The sequence below is a fragment of the Macaca fascicularis genome, chromosome 15, assembly GCF_037993035.2.
Source record: "Macaca fascicularis isolate 582-1 chromosome 15, T2T-MFA8v1.1".
NCBI classification, from domain to species: Eukaryota; Metazoa; Chordata; class Mammalia; order Primates; family Cercopithecidae; genus Macaca; species Macaca fascicularis.
This window is the reverse complement of record NC_088389.1, coordinates 13,283,052-13,305,212: the sequence shown is the minus strand read 5'-3', so window position 1 is coordinate 13,305,212 and position 22,161 is coordinate 13,283,052. Positions and strand designations below refer to the sequence as shown.

Genomic DNA, 22,161 nt, shown 5'->3' with positions numbered 1-22,161 from the left:
CACTCGCTTCTTCCTCTGCCCTGATGAAGTTTAATGTTCTAGACAGAGGCTGCTATCAGCCTTGGCTGAAGACTAAATAGGACATGTAGTGGAGGCACCACCATGTTCATGTATCGAGTGAGAAATAACCTGTATTGTTGTAAGCTACTGAAGTTTTAAGCCTTGTTACTGTAGCATAACCTAGACTCTCCTTATTGATACAATTTCATTTTAGCGTGGCTTCTAGTTGGTGGTATCTAGAGGCATTGCAATGTTATCAATAGGAAAGGTTTGCAAAACTACTCACAACCACAGTATGTGGATTTTTCTTTTCTTTCTTTTTTTTTTTTTTTCTTCAGACTGAGTCTTGCTCTGTTGCCCAGGCTGGACTGCAGTGGCATGATCTCGGCTCACAGCAACCTCCACTTCCCAGGTTCAAGTGACTCTCCCGCCTCAGCTTCCCAAGTAGCTGGGATTACAGGCACCTGCCACCATGCCTGGCTAATTTATCTTTTTTTTTTTTTTTAATAGAGACAGCATTTCACTATGTTAGCCAGGTTGGTCTTGAACTCCTGACCTCAGGTGATCCACCTGCCTGGGCCTCCCAAAGTGCTGGGATTACAGGTGTGAGCCACTGCGCCTGGCTTTTTCTTTTTTTTTTTTTTTTGAGACAAGGTTTTGCTCTTCTTGCCCACACTGGAGTGCAATGGCACATTTCTTGGCTCACTGCAACCTCTGCCTCCCGGGTTCAAGCGATTCTCCTGTCTCAGTCTCCCAAGTAGCTGGGATTACAGGTGCCCACCGCCACGCCTTGCTAATTTTTGTATTTTTAGTAGAGATGGGGTTTCACCATGTTGGTCAGGCTGGTCTCGAACTCCTGACGTCAGATAATCTGCCCGTCTCGGCCTCCCAAAGTGCTGGGATTACAGGTGTGAGCCACCACGCCCAGCCAAAGTTTTCTTTTTTAATCTCTAAGAATCTTTCCCTGTCTTCTTTGGACAAGAGCATTCTCCTTCATTCATTTCACAAATATTGAGAGCCAATCAAATGTCAGGCATTGGTGCTAGGTGGTAGGGAGAGCAACTAACAAGACAAACATAGACCTTATGTCAGCAGAGGCTTTATTCTAGGGGAAAAGGCAGACAATAAAAATATAACTGCATGATGATTTAAAAGCAACTGTGGTAAGTGCTATAACAAGATGATGAAGTCTAGGGTGTTAGTAGAACGTCATGACAGGGTCATCTGCATATTCTATGCCCCCAAATATAAGTGACCTGTTGAAAGTTATTCAACCAGTAAAAGAGGGGGAAACAAAACTCTATCTTCCTACTTACAGATTCTCCGGTCTTTGGACCAAACCTTGGAATATAACTTATATTTGGGCCAACAGCCTTGTTTTCACTATTTATATTCATCGGCAAAGCCAGCTGGACTATGCATGAATCAACATTCTAACCTCAGAGATATATTTTAAAAATTCAAAACAGAAGTTATCACTGATATTGGGTTCACGTGAACAACTGTGTTCATGAAAGTTGATACCATTGCCATTCCTTGATTTTTAGAAGCATAGCAAAGTTAAAACACTCCACACACCCAGAATGGGCAATAAATGGATGTGTTGGCATGATCCTCCTCATGCTGGCACTTCAACAACACAGCAAGCTATGTACTTTTGAGCAGGGGTTGAAACATTTTTCCTGAAAGCGATCTTCGAGCTTGCAATTTTGCCAAATTCTTTTATTTTTCCATAATTTATGAATTATTCTACTTGGCATTATTGAATACAAAATAAGTTTACTAAGCACCGACCATGTGCCAAACCCTAGGGATACAGGGAAAAATAAATCTCTGTTCTAAAGTAACTCATAGTCTAGGAGAGAAGTGATTCACAAATAAAGAACTATGCTATGTTATTGATCAAGTATTCCTCATACTTCTTTAGAATGCCCAAACCTCTCTTGGCATAATGACACAGTGCGGGTTGAGGGTGGGGTCATCAAGGAAAGTCATATGGGAATTTTTTTCCCCAAGAAAGCGTCTTGCTGTCACTTAGGCTGTACTGCAGTGGTGGGATCATAGCTCACTGCAGCCTTGACCTCCAGGGCTCAGGTGATCCTCCCCCTCTGGCCTCCCAAGGAGCTGGGACTACAGGTATATGCCACCACACCCGGCTAATTATATTTTTTGTAGAGACGGGGTCTCACTATGCTGCCCAGGCTGGTCTTGAACTTCTGGGTTCAAGAGTTCTGCCTGCCTTGGCCTCCCAAACTGCTAAGATTACAGGCGTGAGGTACCGCACCTGGCCCATATTGGATTTTATTTCCTTTTCTTGGTGCTTATCTTCCTTCACAACTTCAAGATGGGCATAAAATGTTTGACAACATGGTTCTTCATTAAGTCCAATTCCTAGTCATAATAGGGCTTGGGAAATAATATGCACAAAGGCAATCGTGCTAATACAAAAATGGGGGCCTCCTAAACCTTGTTACTTGTTTGCTCACTTATAAGAAGAGCCAATTCAAAGGCTCAACTGAATTCTAGCACTAAGATTCCTTCCTTGCTGTAGAACAGCTGTACCTAGTCACTTCCATTAAAGTTACACGGGCGTTGCAAGAAGCCTCCTGCAATACAGTTTTGACTCAGCAGGCATGGGAGTAACGATGGTCCTGTGGTACTTCCTGCACCCCCAGAGTCCCAGAGTTGACACCACGCTGGCTTTTCAGTGGGCGCGTCCCTCCCGGGGGCGTCACCAGACAGCCCCAGGCAGAAGTGGCGGCGGCCCATCCTCATGCAAACTGCAGTGTAAGAACTGGGGCCCAGGACTCCTCGCAAACGTGGGACGCTGACATTCTGTGGTGCTGTCCCAGTGCCATTTCAAAGCGCTCAGCCCGCAACTTTCCAACTAATAGCCATTTCAGGGAGGGACTGCCCAGGACCAGGCTTTTGATGAACCACGTTCAGGGTGTCGTCTTGGGAGAGCCACATCAGTCCCTCTGAGATTCCAAACGGCCGACAGAGGACACCTCGGGACCACATCCGAGCCTCAGGGACCTGTCAAGACGCCATCGACGATCCTGGACCACATCTCGCCCGGGAAGGGAAGGGTCGCGACCGGACCCTGGAGACCGACGGCTGCCTGGCGATCTGAACCCACCCCGGCGCTGCCCTCCCGCCCCCACTTCCGATCGGTCGAAGGTCACGTGCCCTGACCCCGCCCCCGCAGACGCGGCTCCTCTAGCTGAGAGCTGCGAGCGTCCCGGCTTCCCTTCCGCCGGAAGTAGGGCGACTTTCCTTTTCCGGCTACGGGTCCCCAAGCAGAGCGGGAGGCCGGACCGGGGAGCCAAGCGGCGGCGTCGGCTGCGGGGGCGACGGCGGCGGGGGCGGTAATGGCGGAGCTGGTGCAGGGGCAGAGCGCTCCTGTGGGGATGAAGGCCGAGGGCATCGTGGACGCCCTGCACCGGGTCCGACAGGTACGGGCGCAGCCGGCTGGCAGGAACACGAGATCTCGAGGCGGGGCCTGGCGGGCGGGGAAGAGGAGTTCGGGCCTGGGGGCGGGAGGCAGCCTGAACCGACGTCTCAGCCAGGCCGGGCCGTTCCGTGGGGTTCCTACAGCCGGGAGGAGCCAGGGGGATAAGGCGCCACTGCGAGGCCCAGGCCCGACCTGTCGGGCGGGTCTCCCAGGTGCTTGAAGTCGCTGGAAAAGGGTTTGCCTAGAGCTTCTGGCCCCATCGTGCCCCAGCGGCCAGCGTGGACCCACAGTGTAGCCAGCGCGGGGTTCTGAACCTCGCGAGGGGAGGGGTCCGGGAAGCCCACGGGGAGGATCTGGGTGTAGACGTAAAGCAGCTGTCTCACGCCCAGTAGCTTGTTAAAACTTGGGGAACGACGTCTTTAGACTTTGTGTTGAGTAGAAGGAACTCGAGGGCATCTTATATGTGAGGGTGCTCTTTGGAGAGAGGGGAGAGGGAGGTGTTACAAGTGTGGGGGTGGTCCCCAAGAGGCAGAAATTTCTCATGGCAATCTTGCCTCTGGTTGGGAGAATGATATGGCCTCATTCCGACATTGAAACTTTACTGTCTGACAATGTCGTACATTCTGTCAGAGTTAAATTAACTGGGTTTTAAAAGGCTCCAGGCTTCCCTAGAGAGTGAATATGGGACCTGCCAAAAATACTCATTAGAACAGAACGTGCTCTTAAATTGTATCTCAAACTTACTTACAAGTTAGCCCTAACACTTAAACTTCCGCTGTTAGATGTCTTATGTTCTCTTCTCTTCTTATGTAATTGTAAGCGCACTGATACTTTAAAAGTTGGGCTATAACTAATTACTGCTTGATTCCTAACAGAAAGCCACAGGAGTCATTGTGTTAGAAGAAGGTCTTCACTCGGGCGCTTGAAGATATGGTCTTTACATCTCTTTCCAGTATTCCAGGGGAGGGAACCCTACCTGTTTCCCTGATACTGACTTTTCATGTTATATATTGATGCTCCTATAGACATTATATTGGATCCCAGAACTTTCCAAACCTGTGGTTCCACCTAAAATTTTATCTGATGAATTGTTACTTTACTGCCTAGGTGCCAACCAGTACGGTAGTGAGTATCCATCTTACTTAGACTTCAGATCCACCCATGGCTATAATGGATGAACATACCACCCAGCTCCCCTTCCACCACTCTGCTTGCTGGTGTGTTACGGTGCTCTCCTCTACAGTACAGGGTCCTGAACCTTGTTTCTCACTGGCTACTAATATGTAGTGGCTTTCGCTCTGTGCTGATGTGTGACAGTCAACTTGTTGGCCTTCTATGTCCGGGAAGAATTATAGTCACTGCCTTAAAGGGCTCAGATCCTCAGTTTGCAGAAGGCCTGTAGTTGAACATAAAGTGAATTTTGAACCATTGAGAAGACATTCCGCTTCTCTTGAGCCAGTGGTTGAACTCATATTCTTGGACAACCTGCTCCAGAGGGAAACCCTCTGTTAAATGCTGACCTAATGTGGATTGTTGAAGCAGTGGTGTTTACTACTAGCAGTGAAAACTTCATTGGATTTGTTCTCAGCTCTGAAATGCACCATTGACTGGAGCAGTAATAAGCCCAATGGAGACAGGGCTGTAAGTGTGTTCCTTCTGAATGTTAACAGCTGGAGGTCCATACTATCTCCAAGGATTTGATGGCCTTTAAAAACTAAAGAAAAAAACAGGTTGGTGGGTAATTTTAGGTTTATTGCATGTAGATTTGCATTGGGCAAGAATGGAATGTTAGAAATCTGTAATACTGTATGCTGATGGTAAACTTACTCAAAGGATCTCATTTGGGCATCTGGAAGGTGATACTTCTGTTTCTTTGTTATATACACAGCATGTTGCAGAGATGTGATTTTTCTCACCATTAAATAGAACTAAAAGACGGTATATTTATTTAAATGCAAAGCTTTTTCCCCTTTTATGTCTCCTCATAAACCCCAGAGACAGTCTGTAAGGCCCTCTTAAATTTGTCAGACAGTGAAGTGTCTCATGCTCAGTTTTTCTAGCAGATCTTAATAGAATCTCAGTTGACCCTGCTGGGATTGGAACCTGCAGTTTCTATTAAGTCTGGTGTGTGAAGTCCAACACCTTATCAACTAGGCTTTCCCTCTGACATCTTGAAGCCTCCGTGTATATCCTTTGGACTCTTTGCAGCAAAGTGCATCAGTTGTTGGTTTACTCTGAGCGTGGCATTCTTAGATTGAGAAGTCGTCTCTGAAGATGTCAAATAAAATGTAAAAATTATCCCCAGCAGTGTGAAGTCTAGTGAGTTAATGTTTGGCACAAGCAGGTAATTTACATCCATTCTATAGGGTAGTAGAAATGTGATCTGGGCAAGTCACAGTGGCTCAAGCCTGTAATCTCAGCACTTTGGGAGGCTGAAGTAGGAGGACTGCTTGAGCTCAGGGGTTTGATACCAGCCTGGGCAACATAGTGAGACCTTGTCTCTACTAAAAATTTAAAAAATTAGCTGCATGTGGTGGCCACCCCTGCAGTCTCAGCTATTGTCTCAGCTATTTGGGAAGCTGGGGCAAGAGGATAGCTTGAGCATGGAGATCAAGGCTACAGTGAACCGTGATTGCTCTGCTGCATTCCAGTGTGAGTGACAGAGTGAGACACTGTCTCAAAAAAAAAGAAAGAAAGAAATGTGATCTCATTCAGTTCCATGGATGAAGATCTAAAAAACTGCTGGATATTAAAAAACATCTTGTCTACTTTTCCCAAGTCATTGGCTGGTTAGCAGAAGTAGTGTTTCTTCAACTAGTTCAGATAAGACAAAATGATGTTCCACGGCCGTCTTTATCCTGTCTAGGTTACAAGGGGACCTCTGAATGAGTAGATCCAAGTCTGGTTTATGTTGTTCAGTTTTCCTAAAAATATTTTTGAATGTTCCTAGAAAGTCTACCGCTGATAATTTAGTAGCACCTGTCATCACGCGCAAGCAATCGCTTGTTAGGATAGTGTGATACCACAGTGCGTTGTAGGTTGACAGCAGCCTTCCACAAGCTGGACCAGCCAGCTGTCTGCCAGTCATCACCTACACAGAAATTGTTCTCCTGAGAAACTACTAATGCTTTTTAATGCTTTTAAAAAAGCATTAGATCTGTTTTGATCTAGATAGACTCACTCAATGCCTCTGGATTGTGTAACTACAGCACATAATATTGATACAGAATGCAGTGTAAATGGTGCTTCATGAAGTTCAGCATCGTGGTGGCACTACACTCAAATGAGTGTGACCAAGCCATTGTAGAATTAGTAGAAAGTAACCGTTTGACAGATTTTTAGGCCCAAATCTCTTCTTCACCGGCACCTTTTTTGGGGAAATGTTGATTGGTGTGGGGGCCTCAGAAGTTCCACAGTCCTCCTGAAAATCTCTCCCAGTGCTGCTGTTTCACACTTTAAGCCTGAGCACTAGATAATTTGGGATGTGTGCTGTATACCTTGGGCTGATTTAGAGCTTTAGTTACTTTACGATTCTGGCTTTTTAGAACAAGCACTGAGTTTCCTTTTAAGAGAACACTGTACATCCACCATTAAAAGAAAAAGCCTCCATTCATTGGCCAGTGTGTTCACCCTGTGAGGCTCATTTAACACATGGTTTTGACTCCCGGTTCAGTTGAGTGTACTGAGCACTCAAGAGATATGAGTGGTACTCCACTGAGACTGTCTTGTACATGTCCAGTGATTGAATAGCTCAGGTCATCATTTCTCAAGGGACTAACCCCTGCCTGTACACTCATTTTAGCTTTCATAAACACTTGAAGGAAACTAGTGTCTGCAGGAAATCCATGGGCTGCTCCTGTAGCTTTACCTTGTTGGGATCCAGTAGAGTACCTGGCAGAGTGAGTCTTCCTTAAAGGGTTTTGGTGACGTCACTGAGGGTGTATGCGCCACCACATGTTAACGGAAGTGCTGAACTTCATATTGGGTATTGGAAAGTAGATAGTGAACTATATATTCCACTGTATGTCTCTAAGGCTTTTCTCATTTTCAGGTGAGAACATTTATAATATAATTTATCATATAATTATTTTGGGATAGAGACAGGGTCTCACTATGTTGCCCAGGCTGGTCTCAAACTCCTGGCCTCAAGCAATCCTCCAACCTCAGCCTTTCAAAGTGCTGGGATGGGTGTGAGCCACCTTACCCCCATGCCTGACTGTCTTTATTTTAAAATCTGATAGCCCATGTGTATTATCAAACTTTGGTTTCTTCTGAAGTACCAGTTATTTCATAGATAGAAATTTACTTAGACCACAGTTCTCAAACTTGTGACCTGTAAGCTATAGAAGACTTACAGTGGGCCTGCAGGCATGCTTTATTTGACCCACACAGCACTAATGCTTAGAAACTAGAGTGATTTTTGGCTGGGCATGGTGACTCACACCTGTAATCCCAGCACTTTGGGAGGCCACGGCAGGCGGATCACCTGAGGTCGGGAGTTCAAGACCAGCCTGACCAACATGGAGAAACCCCGTCTCTGCTAAAAACAAAAATTAGCTGGGCGTGGTGGCACATGCCTGTAATCCCAGCTACTCAGGAGGCTGAGGCAGGAGAATTGCTTGAACCCGGGAGGTGGAGGTTGCAGTGAGCCGGGGTGGTGCCACTGCCCTCCAGCCTGGGCGAGGTTGCAGCCTGGGAGAGATTCCCTGGGCGAGGTTGCAGTGAGCCGAGATCGCGTCATTGCACTGAAGCCTGAGCGAAAAGAGCAAAACTTTGTCTCAAAAAAACAAACTAGAGTGATTTTGTATTTTTTAAAAAATGAGATTTCGGGCTAGGCATGGTGGCTCACGCCTGTAATCGCAGCACTTTGGGAGGCCGAGGCAGGTGGATCACGAGGTCAGGAGATCGAGACCATCCTGGCTAACACAGTGAAACCCCGTCTCTACTAAAAATATAAAAAATTAGCCAGGTGTGGTGGCAGGTGCCTGTAGTTCCAGCTACTCGGGAGGCTGAGGCAGGAGAATTGCTTGAACCCGGGAGGTGGAGGTTGCAGTGAGCTGGGATGGTGCCACTGCACTCCAGCCTGGACGACAGAGCAAGACTCCATCTCAAAAAAAAAAGTTTTGGCCAGGCATAGTGGCTCATGCCTGTAATCCCAGCACTTGGGAGGCCGAGGCAGGCAGATCACTTGAGGTTAGGATGAGACCAACCTGGCCAACATGGTGAAACCCTGCCTCCACTAAAAATACAAAAATGAGTCAGGCATGGTGGCGCGCATCTGTAATCCCAGCTACTCGGGAGACTGAGTGAGCCACAATAATCACTTGAACCTGGGAGACAGGTTGCAGTGAGTGGAGATTGCATCATTGTACTCCAGCCTGGGCGACAGAGTGAGACTGTCTCAAAAGAGGAAAAAAAAAAGATTTCTGGTTTCCCTAGAAAAGATCTGGCCACACTGCTCCCACAGCCTGCACAGCGATAATCGGGAGGAGCTGAGTAGCTATTGCGCTTTTGATGTGAGGCATTCACACTCTCCAGGTTGCCTTCATTCCCGCCATCTTGCTATTGTTTTATACTGTTCTTTGGGATGCCTAATTGACAGTTTTTTACTTATCTTTTTCTAAATTGTGAGTGAGTCGCCTCTGGTTTTTATTTGAAATTTCTAATGGAAAGAGCTCTGGATGGAGAGTTAGGAGGTCTGAGTCGCCTGGAAGCCGATGCATGACCTTGGGCTGGGTTGGCCTTCCCTAGCATTTGATCCGTAGGCTGTTTAAAGATCTTCCGTGGAAAAGAGATCATGGGCAGTTAAGTTTGGGGAATGCAGGATTAAATAAAGGTGAATTGACTTCTTTAGGACTTGTCAGAACCTTTAACATGCTTGTGTGCATTAACTCCTGCAGGGGTGTAGGATGTGTTTTGTTGCATTAACTCCTGCAGGGGTGTAGGATGTGTTTTGTTGCATTAACTCCCGCAGGGGTGTAGGATGATTAACTCCCGCAGGGGTGCAGGATGTGTTTTACTGCATTAACTCCCGCAGGGGTGTAGGATGTGTTTTGCTGCATTAACTCCCGCAGGGGTGTAGGATGTGTTTTGCTGCATTAACTCCCGCAGGGGTGCAGGATGTGTTTTGTTGCATTAACTCCCGCAGGGGTGCAGGATGTGTTTTGTTGCATTAACTCCCGCAGGGGTGCAGGATGTGTTTTGTTGCATTAACTCCCGCAGGGGTGCAGGATGTGTTTTGTTGCATTAACTCCCGCAGGGGTGCAGGATGTGTTTTGTTGCATTAACTCCCGCAGGGGTGTAGGATGTGTTTTGTTGCATTAACTCCCGCAGGGGTGTACGATGTGTTTTGTTGCATTAACTCCCGCAGGGGTGTAGGATGTGTTTTGTTGCATTAACTCCCGCAGGGGTGTACGATGTGTTTTGTTGCATTAACTCCCGCAGGGGTGCAGGATGTGTTTTGCTGCATTAACTCCCGCAGGGGTGCAGGATGTGTTTTGCTGCGTTAACTCCCGCAGGGGTGTACGATGTGTTTTGTTGCGTTAACTCCCGCAGGGGTGCAGGATGTGTTTTGCTGCATTAACTCCCGCAGGGGTGTACAATGTGTTTTGCTGCATTAACTCCCGCAGGGGTGTAGGATGTGTTTTGTAAATGTTCTGAAGTTAGATCACTTCATGCCCTCTTTCCCTGGAACCAAATCACATTCTGTGCATCAAACGTCAGGAAATGTGGAGCTAGATAATTTCAGCAGTCTCTTCAAACCTTTAGATATTCAGAGTGTCCATCTAACTGGATCTGGAAAAATTTCACCATGTTATTTTGGTTCTTGTGCTTTCTCATGTTGTATCTGCTATCTATTCATACTCCTTTCTCTCCGCTTCTTTGCTGTGTAGTCTTTATTCTGATACTTTATCTTAGAATCATCCCAATTGAAAATGTTCTGCATTTGGAGTTTTATTGTAAAGATTTTGCTCGTTGGTTTTGGGTTTTTTTGAGACAAGGTCTTGCTCTGTTGTCCAGGCTGGAATGCAGTGACACGATCACAGCTCAGTGCAGCCTGGATCTCAAGGGATCCTCGCACCTCAGCCTCCGTAGCCGGCATGCACCATCACGCCCGGCCTACATTTTTATTCTAATACCAGATGGTTACAAATCACTTGTAAGACTGAGTAGCGTGATTGGAAGCAGTGATTTGATTCAGATTACTTACCATTAATTGAAGATCTACTGAGTCCAAGGCTGGATGCTGGGCCAGTGCAAAGATAACTAAGACAAGTTTGTAAGTGGTTTTATCTTAGTGCGGAATTCAGGCTTTACAACCACCAGGTAAGATAGGACCAGGACTATCAATTCTCTCTCGCTCCATTTTAGTTATAAATTGAGATAGGATCTCTCTCTCACCCAGGCTGGAGTGCAGTGGCGCAGTCTCGGCTCACTGCAACCTCTGCCTCTCGGGCTCAAGCAGTCCTCCTGCCTCAGCCTCCCCAGTAGCTGCCACTACACCCAGCTAATAAGGGCTATTAATTCTCATTTTATATTTGAAAATAATGAGCCAGAGGGAGATAAAGCAGTTTTCTCAGAGGTACACATAGTTAATATATGCAGTAGTTCTTGAACCCATGCCCTCTGCATTTTAAGAAGGACTTGATTCCTTAGCAGAGGGAGTTGGGTAGTTTTTCATCTCAATGAGGTGGCTGAAGCAGCAGCCTTTTTTTTTTTTTTTTTTAAAGGCAGAGTCTTGCTCTGTCGCCCAGCTAGAGTGCAGTGGCGCAATCTCGAGTCACTGCAAGCTCAGCCTCCCAGGTTCATGCCATTCTCCTGCCTCAACCTCCTGAGTAGCTGGGACTGCAGGCGCCCGCCACCACGCCTGGCTGAATTTTTTTTTTTTTTTTTTTTTTTTTGGAGACGGAGTCTCGCTCTGTCGCCTGGGCTGGAGTGCAGTGGCCGGATCTCAGCTCACTGCAAGCTCCGCCTCCCGGGTTTACGCCATTCTCCTGCCTCAGCCTCCCAAGTAGCTGGGACTACAGGCGCCCGCCACCTCGCCCGGCTAGTTTTTTGTATTTTTTAGTAGAGACGGGGTTTCACCGTGTTAGCCAGGATGGTCTCGATCTCCTGACCTCGTGATCCGCCCGTCTCGGCCTCCCAAAGTGCTGGGATTACAGGCTTGAGCCACCGCGTCCGGCCTGATTTTTTGTATATTTAGTAGAGACGGGTTTTCTTTTTTTTTTTTTTTTTTTTTTTTTGAGACGGAGTCTTGCTCTGTAGCCCGGGCTGGAGTGCAGTGGCCGGATCTCAGCTCACTGCAAGCTCCGCCTCCCGGGTTTACGCCATTCTCCTGCCTCAGCCTCCGGAGTAGCTGGGACTACAGGCGCCCGCCACCTCGCCCGGCTAGTTTTTTGTATTTTTAGTAGAGACGGGGTTTCACGGTGTTAGCCAGGATGGTCTCGATCTCCTGACCTCGTGATCCGCCCGTCTCGGCCTCCCAAAGTGCTGGGATTACAGGCTTGAGCCACCGCGCCCGGCCAGAGACGGGTTTTCACTGTGCTAGCCAGGATGGTCTCGATCTCCTGACCTCATGATCCACCCGCCTCTGCCTCCCAAAGTGCTGGAATTACAGGCATGAGCCACCATGCCTGACCTTTTTTTTTTTTTTTGAGATGGAGTCTCACTCTTGTCACCAGGCTGGAGTGCAGTGGCATGATCTCAGCTCACTGCAACCTCCACCTCCCGCGTTTAAGTGATTCTCCTGCCTCAGCTTCCCAAGTAGCTGGGACTACAGGCACGCACCATCACGCCTAGTTAATTTTTGTATTTTTTGTAGAGATGGGGTTTCACCATGTTGGCCATGATGGCCTGGATTTTCTGACCTCGTGATCCTCCCGCCTTGGTCTCCCAAAGTGCTGGGATTACAGGTGTGAGCCACCGTGCCCAGCCTAGCAGTCTTTAAACAGATCATTGGAGGGGATGGTTGGTGGAATTCAATGAAATGGAAGGGGAAAGCTAATGGGCGTGTCACATTTAGGGCCTTTGGTGGGAGCGACCCACCCGGAACAGTATTTCGGCGTAGAGCCTCACCTGATCGTCTTAGCATTCTGCCTACAGATGGGCCTCTCCATATCCACTTTAAATTTAGCAGATGTTTAAGGAGCACCTTCTACGTGCCAAGTATTTTGCTATGCATTAGGAAAGTTGTTCTTTAACTTTTTCAGAACATGGACCTTTCTGAGACTCTTGAAACTTTGAACCTCTCCCCAGAAATATTTAAATAGTTTGGGATGTAATTTTGGGAAGTCGTGAATTCTCTAAAACTAACCCCTGGGGCTCCTAATTAAGGACTCTTTGTCCTGAGGGTACCAAGACGATGGAGACAGCTCCAGTCCTAAGCTCTGGTAGTGGGGAGACAGTATAACCAACAGGTCACTCAGTGAGAGTATGCTATTTAGATGTAGTTCATAAGGTGATTTGCAAACACAAATGTGGGAGTATTTAATTCTGCCTAAGCGTAGGAGGGATGAGGTTGTCAGGAAAACCTCCCAAGGAGAGCTGCATCTTATTCAATTGTCATAGAATTCTTTATTTCAGTTATTGCCAGTAAGTAGGGCAGGATCAGCCGGGGCTCCATCTCTGATGACAACAATAGTTGTCATTCATGGAGCCCATGTTGTGCTGGGTGCCAGGCAAGGATTCTTATATATGTTCTTTCATTTGATGGTCACAAAACTCCTGGGGAATGGCATTGTGATGTGATTATTAAGAGACAGACTTGAGGTTCAGACAGTATAAGTTCAAGTTCTGGTTCTGCCACTTACTAGTTTGACTTTAGACAAGTTATTTGTTTCAGCCTTAGTTTTCTCATCTGTAATGCAGAAATAGTTGATGATAGTAATAATTTTAAAAACAAGAGTATTAGAAATTAGGAAGTTACCCTGGGTGGTGGGGTGGGTAGTGACTGAAGGGGGCATGAGGCAGACTTCTGGGGTCCTGGTGATGGTTCTTGATCTAGGTGCTAGTTACATAGGTATTTTAGTATCCAAAACTTCAGTGAGCTATAAACTTATGATCCATGGATTTTTCTGTGTCATTATTGTTCTTCAATAAGAGGTTAAAATAGCAAGCATTTCTGGTTCCTTACTGTGCACCCGGCATTGTTTCTAGTGCTTTACATTTGTTATCTTGTTATCCCTGTGAATACAATTCCAGGCAAACTGGTTCCAAGTCCCACAGTAAGGAGAATAGTAGCTACTTCAGAAGGTTGCTGTGACAATTAAATGAGGACACTGTCAGGCACTTAGTAGGCAATATGTTTGATGCACTGTCTTCTTTGTAACATTAGGTAGTGGGATGCAGGACTGGGACCTGCCCCTAGGGCCCATGACTCCAAGCCTGTCTTAGGAACTTGTTCTTAGCCACGGGGCTACTTGCCTGGCTGCATACTGTTTCTTCCCACTGTGGGGAGTAGAGACTTGCGGTCCAACCTCCCTTTCTCCCAGGCAGGGCCTCTCTGGGTGGCTGTGCCACTGAGGGTCTGGGGAAGCAAGTTGGGTTCCCACGCCCTTGATGCTGGTGTGAGTCTCCACCTCTGCTTGCTGTATCCATGCGAATCAACAGGATCTGTGTTGAGTAGCATGGACACATATGTGGATGGCATTCAGGTGGCTTTGCCTATTTCGGATTGGTGTAGAGTTCTAGTAAGTATGAAGTTGTGGGGCTATTTGCAACTTCTTATTTGGATTTGTAAGGTGATCTACTTTGGTTATGAAACCTGTCAGAGAATTTAGTCTTGAAAATGTGTACTGGGAATAATTAATTGCCATGTTTTCTATCTTTAGTGATTTGTGTACTACCTTTATGATTTTTGCCATATCATTGAACCTTCAGTACACTATTTAATATTCTTAAATTTAGATTATTTATTTATTTATTTATTTATTTATTTTGAGACGGAGTCTTGCTCTGTCACCAGGCTGGAGTGCAGTGGCTCAATCTTGGTTCATTGCAACCTCCACCTCCCGGGTTCAAGCAATTCTCCCGCCTCAGCCTCCTGAATAGCTGGGATTATTGGCATGCACCACTACGCCCAGCTGATTTTTGTATTTTTAGTAGGGATCGGGTTTCACCATGTTGGCCAGGCTGGTCTTGAACTCCTGAGTTCAAGTGATCCACCAGCCTTTCCATCCCAAAGTGCTGGGATTACAGGCGTGAGCCACTGCACCCAGCCAGATTTATTTTGAATATATATGCATATATATATTTTTTGTTTGTTTGTTTTGTTTTTTTGAGAGACAGGGTCTGGCTCCTGCACAGGCTATAGTGTTGTGGCTCAACCATAGCTCGCTGTAACTTTGAACTCCTGGGCTCAAGGGATCATCCTGCCTCAGCCTCCCAAGAAGCTAAGACTACAGGCTCATGCCACCACACTCAGCTAGGTTTTTGGGGGTTTGTTTTTGTTTTTGTAGAGATAAAGCCTCACTATGTTGCCCAGGCTGGTGTCAAACTTTGGGCTCAAACGATCCTCCTACCACAGCCTTCCAAAGTGCTGGGATTACAGATATGAGCCACCATGCCCGGCCTATTTAACTTTTTTTTTTTTTTTTGCCAGTGACATATCCCCAAGGAGATCCTGAGAACATGTGCCCCTAAAATATTTTTTAAAAGGGAACTAAGTCAGTATCATATCATAAGTGGAAAACTTTGTCATGCATAGAAGATAATTGTAAGAACAATGGAAGTTTAAAAACATTCATCCGTGTACCTCCCAAGATCACCTTGTGCATTTTTCTTTTTTTTTTTGAGACGGAGTCTCGCTCTGTCGCCCAGGCTGGAGTGCAGTGGTGCGATCTTGGCTCACTGCAAGCTCCGCCTCCCGGGTTCACGCCATTCTCCTGCCTCAGCCTCCCGAGTAGCTGGGACTACAGGCGCCCGCCACCACGCCCAGCTCATTTTTTGTGTTTTTAGTAGAGATGGGGTTTCACCGTGTTAGCCAGGATGGTCTCGATCTCCTGACCTCGTGATCCGCCCGCCTCAGCCTCCTAAAGTGCTGGGATTACAGGCGTGAGCCACCGCGCCCGGCCTCACCTTGTGCATTTTTCTTGGGAAAACACTGGTTTAGTCTGCCTCTGCATTTTACAGGTGAAGACACCAAGGAGCAAGGCTCGTGAAGGTCTTCCCCAAGGTCACAAACGGGAAGAACTGGCTGGAAAATCAGGACTGTTGACTGATTCCTGGTCCAGTACTCTCCTCCCATGAGTTTCCTCTAACTACTGGTGGTTAAGTGTCTGTGACGTTGATTTATTTTTCATTTATCACTGTGCTTAAAATAGCACGGGTAGTGAGATAACCCATTTGCCTCCCCCTAAAAAGGGAAAATAACTTGTGTGGTAGAAAATTGATAGCAGAGTCCACTCAAGGTCACGCTTGCAGTTAAGAAGAGAGTGGCCTTGGTTTTGTGGACCATCCTGGCTTTTATCTCCTGGCCTACACCGTTATGAACTGAGCACTGTATCTCACTTCCCTTAAGTAACTACTGTTTAAAATGATCAATTGTGTGAAGAATTGCTTGGGCTCTGTGCACTGGAAGTCATTAGACTTTATTTAAGTCCTTGGGAACTGAGATATGTTTAAGAAAATATTAGGTGGAGGGAAGGAAGCAGCCAAGTGGTCAGAGAATTTTAGTCTTGAAAATGGACACTGGGAATAATTTTTTTTTTTTTTTTTTGAGACGGAGTCTCGCTCTGTCGCCCAGGCTGGAGTGCAGTGGCGCGATCTCGGCTCACTGCAAGCTCCGCCTCCCGGGTTCACACCATTCTCCTGCCTCAGCCTCCCGAGTAGCTGGGACTACAGGCGCCCACAACCGCGCCCGGCTAATTTTTTGTATTTTTAGTAGAGACGGGGTTTCACCATGGTCTCGATCTCCTGACCTTGTGATCCGCCCGCCTCGGCCTCCCAAAGTGCTGGGATTACAGGCGTGAGCCACCGCGCCCGGCAAGGGAATAATTAATTGAAAATAGAAAATTAATGTTTTCTAACTTCAGTGATTTGTGTACCTCCTTTATGGTTTTTGCCATATCGTTGAACCTTCGATGTACTATTTACTTGGACTCCAGACTCAGGAAGATCTGGGTTTGAATACTGTTTCTGCCACCTTTTTGTTTTTGTTTTTTTTTTGTAAACTGAAAGCAAGTTTATTAAGAAAGGAATAAAATAGAGCAGTCTGTTTCTGCCACTTATAAGATGGGTGACTTTGGGCAGGTCACTCCATGTCTGAGCCCCAGTTTTTATTGTCTTAAAATGGAAATAATAAGGCCGGGCACGGTGGTTCAGACCTGTAATCCCAGCACTTTGGGAGGCTGAGGCGGGCAGACCTCGAGGTCAGGAGTTCGAGACCAACTTGGCCAACATGGTGAAACCCCATCTCTACTAAAGATACAAAAATTATCCGGACATGGTGGTGCATGCCTGTAACCCCAGCTACTCAGGAGGCTGAGGCAGGAGAATCTCTTGAACCTGGGAGGCAGAGGTTGCAGTGAGCCGAGAACCTGCTAGAGAATCAGGGTGAGGAATAAATGAGATAGCATATTTAAAGTGGTTTTAGCAGAGTAGCACTCATTACATTTTAATTCTATTTTATTAGGCATTTAAAATCATTTTTTGGAACAAGGTTGTATGTGGAAGAATGAAGGAGTATATTGCTTCTTTACAGTATAGTGTAACATAGTCTACACCATAGTATAAATGTGATTTATACATTGTAATATTGAATTTATACCCAACATTTGTTTAACCAGGGTTCAAATGCAGTTTCCTCACTTCAGAGCTGTATGTCAACTGTTATTCTGTACTACTTCTCTCATAGTGGAAATTTCCCAAATTGTAGATAATGAGGTAAGCATGAATTAAGAAGAAACCTGAAAGGCTTAGTCACATTTTGGAAGAACACTTGTTGATTTAATCTAAATTAGGAATAGGAAGCTGTTGTAACACTTTATCATGGCAACTTTGGAGGAAAAAATGACATGAAACTACTACATACGTTAGAAGGCAGGCCAAGGACTCAGGAATACAGTTTAGCTACTTTAGAAGGAAGAGAAAAGGGCCAAGCGTGGTGACTTACGCCTGTAATCCCAGCACTTTGGGAGGCCAAAGTGGGTGGATCACCTGAGGTCAGGAGTTTGAGACCAGCCTGCCCAACATGGTGAAACTCCGTCTCTACTAAAAATATAAAAATGGGCCAGGCATGGTGGCATGTGCCTGGAATCCCAGCTACTCAAGAGGCTGAGGCAGGAAAATTGCTTGAACCCAGGAGACGGAGGTTGCAGTGAGTCGAGACCCAGCCCCCGCACTCCAGCCTGTGTGACAGAGCAAGACTCCGTCTCAAAAATAAAATAAGGAAGGTAAAAGATCTGGAAGCCCAGAGGCGTCATTTAAAGGGAGCTGGTATAAAGTCATATAGAGCTTGTGTTTGGGGTCCTGTCTTTTTGTTTTGTTTTGTTTTGTTTTTGAGTCAGTCTCTCACTCTGAGATGAGTGTGGCTGTGTTCTAACAAAACTGTAATTACAAAAGCAAGTGGTTCACCAGCCGTAGATTGCCAAGCCCTGGCCTAGACTACAGTAATGTCTCCTAAGGCTGAGTCTGACTTGGACTATCTTTTCCTTCCTTCCTTCTTCCTATCTTGTCTCCTCACAGTCAAGGGGATCTTTTTTGTTGTTTCCTAGAGATGGGGTCTCGCTCCATCTTCCAGCTGGAGTGCAGTGGCTCGATCATAGCTCACTGTAACCTTAAACTCCCCGGCTCAAGCAGTCCTCCTGCCTCAGCCTCCTGAGTAGCTGGAACGACAGGAATGCACCACCACGCACAGCTAATTTTTTATTTTTTGTAGAGATGGGGGTTTTGCTGTGTTGCCCAGGCTGGTCTAGAACTCCTGGCCTCAAGCAGTCATCCCGCTTTGACCTCCCAAAGTGCTGGAGTTACCTTTGCTAGCCACCATGCTCTTGGCTGGGGATCTTTTAGAAGCATAAATCAGCATGTTACTCTCCTGCTTAAGACTTGTATTAGCTGCCCATCAGCCTTCCTGTAAAGTCTAAGCTCCTCACCATGACCTGAAAGGGTCCAGTATGAATCTACCACCTTTGGAACATATCTAGTTCCTTCCGCGCTGGCAAGATTGACTTCTTTTCCAGGCTCATACCTACCAAGCTTGCTCCTGCCTCAGGGTGTTTGTACAAGTTCCTCTGTGTAGAACATACTTTCTCAGATTTTTATGTAGCCAGCTCCTCATTGTCACGTAGGACTCAGATGTCACTCCTCACAGTGGCCTTCCCATTCACCCCATTTAAAGCAGCTTCCTAAGCATGCTCTGTGTGACATTATCTTCTCTTATTGTGGTAATGCTTATCACCTGCCAAAATGATCAGTTTATTGATTATCTGGTTTACCTTTAACTTCCCCCAGCTGCTGACTCTTAAGTACTAGGCCTGGTGGTTCTCCCTCACCACAAAAGCTCCAGTGCCTCAAAAAGCCCATCACACAGTAGGTACTTAACATTTATTGGGTGAATTGCCTTGTTTTGCAACCATAGTGTAGTATTTTGGTGTGCTCAAGTATTCCTCTGCCTTCAGGGATCTTACTATCTTTTCAAAAACTATGAACTGTGTGGTATTACCCTGGGGCATCATGCAGAGAGGAAGGAGACTTGCCTCAACATCACACAACTCATAAATGTAAGGGATGATGTCTGCTGTTTAAATCCTGCACTTGGTTTTCAGTATCATGATTGTCTTTGGTTGGTTGGTTGTTTCAGGTAATTTCTGTTGGTCCCAATAGGTCTGAAACTTCTGGGAACATTTGGACTAGCTCAGAGCTACCACTGAAGACTTTGCTCTGGGGGACAGCTGTGCTAGCTGCCCCCAATAGACCCCTGTTTTTTAACTTTAACTGAGGGACTAACATCAAGAGCAGTTGCTGTAAATATTCCTTTGGTTAAATGAAAGAGTTACTTTCTAATGAAGATCACATATAATTTCCTGCTGAGAACAAAGTAGATAAGAAGTTCTGCATACCATTTGTTTCTGGGGGAAATTTTTAACAGCTGTGTTCTGTTCTTTCACTGACAATAAATATTAAAAGTTGAAATACCTCTTAGAGATCATCTCCCTTTCTCTGCTGCAGGAATCCTTCTGAAATTGTTTGGACACTTCCAGTAAAGACAAGCTTATGTTACATCTCTATAGATCACACATCAATTTATAGAGATTAAAGTTTATAGGATGGGTGTATTCCTGAGGAATTGTCAGGCTGGGCACCATGACTCACACTTTTGAGCCATGGGATTAGCCAAAGTGCTAGTTCCTGCACTTTGCGAGACTGAGGCAGAAGGATTGCTTGAGCTCAGGAGTTCGAGACCAGTCTGGGCAACATATTGAGACCTCATCTCTATTAAAACTTTAAAAAAATAGGCCGGGCGCTGTGGCTTATGCATGTAATCCTAGCACTTTGGGAGGCCGAGGCAGACAGATCACCTGAGGTCAGGAGTTTGAGACCAGCCTGGCCAATGTGGTGAAACCCCGTCTCTGCTAAAAATACAAAAATTAGCTGGGCATGGTGTTACACGCTTGTAATCCCAGCTACTTGGGAGGCTGAGGCAGGAGAATCGCTTGAACCCAGGAGGCAGAGGTGACAGTGAGCTGAGATCATGCCATTGCACTCCAGCCTGGGTGACAAGAGCAAATCTTCATCTCAAAAAAAAATAAAAATAAATTTTAAAAAATTTAGCTGGACATGGTGGTGCATACCTGTAGTCTCAGCTATTTGGGAGGCTGAGGCGGGAGGATCACTTGAGCTTGGGAAATTGAGGGTACAGTGAACAATGATCACATCACTGTACTCCAGCCTGGATGACAGAGTGAGACCCCTTTGTCACATTTGAGCACACAAGGCCATTCAAATATTCTTGGGGAATTTGTTGCATAAGCGAACCCTGTGAGAAAACCTAAACTTTCTGAAGAAAGTTCTTCAATTGTTGGCTCGCTTTTTTTTTTTTCTTAAGATGTGACATGCCTATATATTAAGAGGTGACTTAAAACTACTAATTTGCGGCCGGGTGTAGTGGCTCACGCCTGTAATCCCAGCACTTCGAGAGACCAAGGCGGGCGAATCACTTGAGATTGGGGGTTCAATACCAGCCTGACCAACATGGAGAAACTCCGTCTCTACTAAAAATACAAAATTAGCCGGGCGTGGTGGCACATGCCTGTAATCCCTACTTGGGAGGCTGAGGCAGGAGAATCGCTTGAACCCGGGAGGCAGAGGTTGCGGTGAGCCAAGATCACGCCGTTGCACTCCAGCCTAGGCAACAAGAGTGAAACTCCGTCTCAAAAAAAAAAAAGAAAGAAAGAAAAAGAATACTAATTTGTTTGTAGAGACACATTTTTGAAAGTACTCTGAAGACACATTATTATTAAGACCAAAAGAAAACTCACTTAACAGTGAAAAGTGTTTGTGCTCTTGTGGTGCTGCCTTCCATTAATCTAGGTCAGGGGAGAAATGGGATAACAGCCCTTTAAAGAGGACACTTGTCTTTCTCCCTCAGATAGAGCCATGGTTTGTTACTGAGTGTTTAAATCTGATTCTCTCTGTAGATTGCTGCTAAAATTGATTCAATTCCTCACTTGAATAATTCCACACCTCTAGTGGACCCCTCAGTATATGGATATGGAGTACAAAAACGGCCCTTGGATGATGGAGGTAAGTTGCCAGAAATATCTTTGCCTTTCAGGTGGTAGTGAACCTGCCAGTTAAGTTTGAATTTGTCAGCCATTACCTTAACGACTCTCTGAAGTGTCACTCTGTCCAGAGGAATGGTTGAAGGGAAGTATTTAGGATGATTTTTCGCAGCAGTCCTTCAGCATTTGAGTTCCTATTTGCCTTGATAATACAGAAATCTTTTCACTGGGCTCTGAGATAAAGACTTGGCCCCTGAGCATCAGCTTGGAAGTAATTTGACCTATTTGAGAATTTTGTTTGATTTAGCCCTCTGTTCTTCAGTGCGCGTGGGAATTGAAGTTCCCACTTTCTCCAAAGAAAGCTACGATTTGGTGCATGCCTCAAGGGAAGCTGTGGCTACATCTTGACCTTAAAGAGAAGAATGGTGACCTTTCTACAGTCTGGCTGCCAGATTTTTCACCATTCCCATTTATGTCAGGCTTTTTCTAGAAGCATCCCTTTTCTTTAATTCATTTATTTGTTTGTTGTTTTGTTGGCTGGTTTATATACCCTACTCCATCCCCAAAAGAATTTGAGAACACTTAGAAGGGGCCATCCCCAGCACTCTGGCAGAGTTATCTATCAGATGTGTTTCTGTAGAGAGCTTGGGCATCTTTATCATATTTTGTCTCCTGTTACTATAGAAGAGATAGTGAAATACACTAGATTGACATGAATTTGCATGTAGTCAAGTGAGTCGGTGTCTTCTCTGTGTTCTTTTTCTGTCGCTGTGTACCCAGTCATTTATGTTTGTACATATTTCTATGATGTATTATGTGAAAAATGAAGGTGTAGAGCAGTATGTATTGTATAATCTTTTCTCCCAAAAGTGCGTGTTTTTATGTACATAGAAAAATATAATTTGCCATGAATCATTTCTCTGGTCTCTAGGAATTCTGGTTTTCTTTTTAATCCCCCCTTAGCGATGGGATCACACTCTGCTCAGGCTA

At 45.8% G+C, this 22,161-nt stretch overlaps 1 protein-coding gene across 21 annotated transcripts in view; it reads left to right on the top strand.

The window, feature by feature from the left end:
- The first annotated feature begins 3,297 nt into the window (after nt 1-3,297).
- The window catches only part of FUBP3 (far upstream element binding protein 3), a 60,278-nt gene continuing 41,414 nt past the window's right edge, over nt 3,298-22,161 (top strand). For 9 of the 21 annotated variants that reach the window (XR_012424255.1, XR_012424254.1, XM_074016260.1 and 6 more), the window contains exons 1-2: nt 3,298-3,455; nt 21,088-21,193. Coding sequence is in view for 4 of the 21 variants with exons in the window: in XM_074016251.1 (XP_073872352.1) it covers nt 3,372-3,455; nt 21,088-21,193 (190 nt within the window). In the remaining 17 variants the exon portion in view is untranslated. Of the gene's footprint in view, nt 3,456-4,329; nt 5,185-21,087; nt 21,194-22,161 lie in introns of all 21 variants that reach the window. The other 12 variants (XM_074016256.1, XM_074016254.1, XM_074016258.1 and 9 more) reach the window with 3 other exon arrangements.